Here is a 4,966-nt window from a genome sequence, read left to right as displayed (position 1 = left end):
ATTAAATGTAGCTAAATGCAGTTTTACCCGTAGCAATTTATTGCAACAAATATTATATAATACTAACACTTTCTCTGTTTTTGCGGTGTCTATAACTCTCTTTACTTTGCACGTAATTGAGTTAACACATATATAATCGTGAAAAAGTTCCACCACCGTTTTCGACCTCCCTAAGTGCGAACATATAATTTTAATATAAAGTTTGATTATAAATAGAGATAATGATTGTGTATCGATATTATGAATTAGTTATTAAAGCAATGAGATATAATATTTGAGAAATATTGCGCATCAGGAAGTGGTTCAGATGACCTTAAGTCGAGGAGTGCGCACTCCTGTTTTTTTGAAATATGTAACCATAACTCGCATTCTTTCCAAAGAACAGGGCATAGAAAACATGCATTCATGTGATGTTTTTTTGGGCTTGAGGTACTGTGCTATCTCGAACACCCGTTCTACCACTTCACATGGAAATGATCTCGTATACAAGATGTGAAAGGCTTGTAAGAGCAACCGGGTGGCCCCACCGTGTTTTAGAAGGATCTCTGAAGTGAAAGATGATCGTCCATTACCAGTTGCAATTATTAAAGTAACTCAACCCTGTCTGTAGGATGGTTTTTTGAAAAAGAAAGTAGGACAGTTGGCAACAATAAACTCACATCAGTCAGTATTTAGGAATTTGAATCCGAGTCACCACCTGCATTCAGTACCATGCCAGTTTCACGTCACGGTAATGTGACTTTTGCACTAAAGTCCGTTTCTATCCAAACCATTTCTAAAAGAAAGTGAGATACAATGCAAAGAAAAAATGACAGCACAGAATCCAATATTACAGTTAACTACGAATATACAGTAGTAAAGGAAATAACCAGTCGGTAATTTTTGAAAACGTAACTAAGGATAGCTGGAAAGAAAGAGACCACTCGCATATAAAAGGAACACAGTGAATCACAATGATTTGTGAAAGGCATGTAGCTGAGCGTTTTCTTTTTATTAGTTTATCCATTTTAGCTTAACTACAAGGTTAAAGGAAAAGTGGTGGCTCTGAAGCTAAGGATCTGCACTGGTATCTGGAAGGTTACCAGTTCAAATCCTGTTACTTCCAGATGGGATCATACTTCATTGTGCACTTAACATGAAGATTTCTCTGGGTTTACTGTACAGTGGCTGACTCTGCACTTTGACCTCAAAAGGTCATGTGGAAAGACAATTTCCCTTCTGGGATTAATAAAACACATCAAAATCAACAGTCAATTATCATTATAATATAAAAATATATATGTTTTTTGATAATTATGTTTGGGTTGGTAGACAGCTTTCCTTACAGTTTAATATCAGGTTGGCCCTGACTGGCTCATGAGCAAATAGGGGAGGGTTTGGAAATTTAATCGTTTGAGACCTCCCTGAACTCGGTACACCTTTTATGAATGGTCAGTATGGAGACTTGGATCATAAGACCAGTTTCTGAGTGTAATGATGATTAGTGAGCAGCAGTGTGGTTTCATGCCAAGAAAGAGCACCACAGATGTGATGTTTGCTCTGAGGATGTTGATGGAGAAGTTTAGAGAAGGCCAGATGGAGTTGTATTGCGTCTTTGTGGACTTGGAGAAAGCATATGACAGAGTGCCTCGAGAGAAGCTATGGTAGTATATGAGGAAGTTGGGAGTGGCAGAGAAGTACGTAAGAGTTGTACAGGATATGTACGAGGGAAGTGTGACCGTGGTGAGGTCTGCGGTAGGAGTGACGGAGGTGGGATTACATCAGGGATCGGCTCTGAGCCCTTTCTTATTTGCAGTGGTGATGGAAAGGCTGACAGACGAGATTAGACAGGAGTCCCCGTGGACTGTGATGTTTGCTGATAACATTGTGATCTGTAGGGATAGTAGGGAGCAGGTTGTGGAGACCCTGGAGAGGTGGAGATATGAGAGGAGAGGAGTGAAGGTCAGTAGGACCACCAAGACAGAATACATATGTGTGAATGAAAGGGAGGTCAGTGGAATGGTGAGGATGCAGGGAGTAGAGTTGGTGACGGTGAATGAGTTTAAATACTTTGGATCAACAGTACAGAGTAATAGGGATTGTGGAAGAGCAGTGAAAAAGAGAGTGCAGGTAGGGTGGAATGGGTGGAGAAGAGTGTTGGGAGTAATCTGTGCCAGATGGGTATCCGCAAGAGTGAAAGGGAAGGTCCACAGGACGGTAGTGAGACCAGCTATGTTATATGGGCAGGAGACGGTGGCCCAAGAGACAGAGCTGGAGGTGGCAGAGTTAAAGATGCTAAGATTTGCATTGGGTGTGACGAGTATGGACAGGATTAGAAATGAGGACATTAGAGGGTCAGCTGAGGTTGGATGGTTGGAAGACAAAGTCAGAGAGGCGAGATTACGTTGGTTTAGACATGTGCAGAGGAGAGATGCTTGGTATATTGGGAGAAGGATGCTAAGGATAGAGCTGCCAGGGAAGAGGAAAAGAGGAAGGCCTAAGAGAAAGTTTATGGATGTGGTGAGAGAGGACATGCAGGTGATGGGTGTAACAGAACAAGATGACGAGGACAGAAAGAAAAGGAAGATGATCCACTGTGGCAACCCCCTAACGGGAGCAGTCGAAATAAGAAGACCAATAGATGGAACCAAAAGTTACTTTTAATGTTGTTTTAACGTGTCTTTCTAATTCATCCATAAATTTGTAGCTGTCCATGTAGTCCAGTGCCAGATGTTGGTACATACCACATGCACTTCAGAAGATGTCGTGTACCAGAAGCTAAACATCTTCTGGCCCAGCCAATAGTTGAATTTGAGACCATCTAGGAAAACATTTGGGTGTCTGCTGGAAGAGGTGTTGGTCAGACCAGCAGATAGCGCTGACCCTGTAGTCTGAATGTGGATCCCAATGTTCCAGTGCAGTGACTGGGACACCATGTTGTAAAAATGGCGCTGTCCTTTGGGTGAGATGTAAAACCAAGGTCCTGACTCTGTGCTCATAAAAGATCCCTGGGAAACCTTTATAAAGAGTAAAGGGTATCCCAATGTCAGGCCTAGTCATTCTGGCGCCATGATCATCCCCTCTCTCTAATTGGCTATCTCTCTTTCATCCCTTTATCATGTAATCACGAATGTGTGGTGAGCGTATTGGAGCAAAAATGGCTGTCGTTGTATCATCCTGGTGGATGCTACACATTAGTAGTGGCTCACTGTGTAAAGTGCTTTGAGTAATTGTAAGGAATTATTAAAACACTTTCTAATGAATCGAAGTTGCTCATGTTTGTCTTAATTTCCTCTTTACAGATGAGCAACTAGAAGATGGATACTACATGGAGCAGCACATTGTGAAATTTCACAAAGATCAATTTAAAAATAAAATAGAAAACAAAATTGTGCGATTAAGGAACTATTCTGATAGCGGTTTAACAGCTCCTGTGGAAGTAGTGCCATCGAGTTACAGTTCTTCAGCCGAACATAAGCATGTACATTCGTCCACTGGGAAGGCCCATCAGAAGCGCACAGCATGTCAAGAAGAAAATCTGCACCACCAGTGTAATGAGTGCGGCAAGACTTTCAGAGATCTGGGCCTCCTTCAGAGACATCTGATTGTCCACAAACAGCTACTAGGGCAGATAAGTTTTGTGGAGTCTGGCGATAGCGTGGACAAGTCGGTGGATTTATTCCAGTATTTTCGTTGGCGGAGACGCTTCCGCTGTGACGAGTGCGGGAAAAGTTTCAGATATGCATCAACGCTGGAGAAGCACCGCTTGTTTCATGAAGGGAAGTTGCCTTACCAATGCGGCGACTGTGGGAGGAATTTCAAGGAACTGCCCCATTTGAAAATGCACCAGAAGATTCACCAGGGAGTTCCCCCTTCTTTCTGCTGCCTGGACTGTGGAAAAGTGTTCAAAAATGCAAAACATCTTCGCCGCCACAAGCGAATCCATACTGGAGACATGCCGTACCACTGCTCAGAGTGCGACAAGAAGTTTCGAGACTCTGAACGCTTGCGGAGACATCAGCGAATCCACACTGGGGAGATGCCCTATCCCTGTGATGAGTGCGACAAGCGCTTCAGGTTCTCTGGGGACCTGCGGAAACACCAACGTATTCACACCGGGGTGATGCCTTACCAGTGTACGGTATGCGGGAAGCATTTCAGGGAATCCAGCACCCTTAAAAAACACGAGTTAATTCACAGCGGGAAAGCTCCTTTTAATTGCAGTGACTGCGGGAAGAGGTTTAACCAGGTAGGGAACCTCAAGAGACATCAGCAGATCCACACTGGCATGGCTCCTTATAAATGCACGGAATGTGACAAATGTTTCAATCATGTGGATAACCTGAAACGGCATATACAGGTTCACATGGTGGACAGTCTGTACCACTGCGACGAGTGCAACAGCAGTTTCCGGAGTGCTGCCTGTTTAAAAAAGCACCAGCAGGTTCACCGTCGGGTCAATTCTCTTTATATGTGCGGTGACTGTGAGAAGACCTTTAAACACGCTAGTGATTTTAAGAAACATCAACGGATTCACACGGGTGAGATGCCTTACCTGTGCACAACGTGCAACAAGAGTTTCAACCATTTGGGAAACCTCAAAAAGCACCTCCTCATTCATTCTGGCGAGATGCCTTTCGAATGTCCTGACTGTGGTAAACGTTTTAATCAGCTGGGCAACATGAAGAAGCACCGAAACATTCACCTTAAAAAGCAAACCTAACTGTATGTTGCTGCTGCTTTTCAGGACGGTAAAACATAAGCTAGAGCCTGACTGCATTTGTAAACTCATATTACTCGTAAACATGGCAGTAGCAAATTTGGGCTGCTTTCGTTTCTGTTTTTACCCTGCATTAGAAACGTGTTGAATGTTAAAGAATCGTTCGAAAATACTCTTTACCTGTCTCTTTTATACAGTAGAGCTATTTAAGAGTGCTAGAATTAATTTGATTATAGTCTCGCGGGGCCAGGCGTGATTTTTTCTTCA

General features: G+C 43.1%; 1 protein-coding gene across 1 annotated transcript; it reads left to right on the top strand.

The window, feature by feature from the left end:
• Nucleotides 1–3,281: 3,281 nt before the first annotated feature.
• LOC120522141 (zinc finger protein 501-like) lies at nt 3,282–4,702 on the top strand (the record flags this gene model as incomplete). The annotated part of the gene is made up of 1 exon (XM_039743281.1): nt 3,282–4,702. A coding segment is annotated over one exon (1,421 nt), but the record flags the coding sequence as incomplete, so codon positions are not given.
• Between the last annotated feature and the right edge of the window lie 264 nt (nt 4,703–4,966).

The sequence above is a fragment of the Polypterus senegalus genome, unplaced genomic scaffold, assembly GCF_016835505.1.
Source record: "Polypterus senegalus isolate Bchr_013 unplaced genomic scaffold, ASM1683550v1 scaffold_2911, whole genome shotgun sequence".
In the NCBI taxonomy this organism is placed as follows: Eukaryota; Metazoa; Chordata; class Cladistia; order Polypteriformes; family Polypteridae; genus Polypterus; species Polypterus senegalus.
The sequence above is the reverse complement of the archived record's forward strand: the minus strand, read 5'-3'. Positions and strand labels throughout refer to the sequence as shown.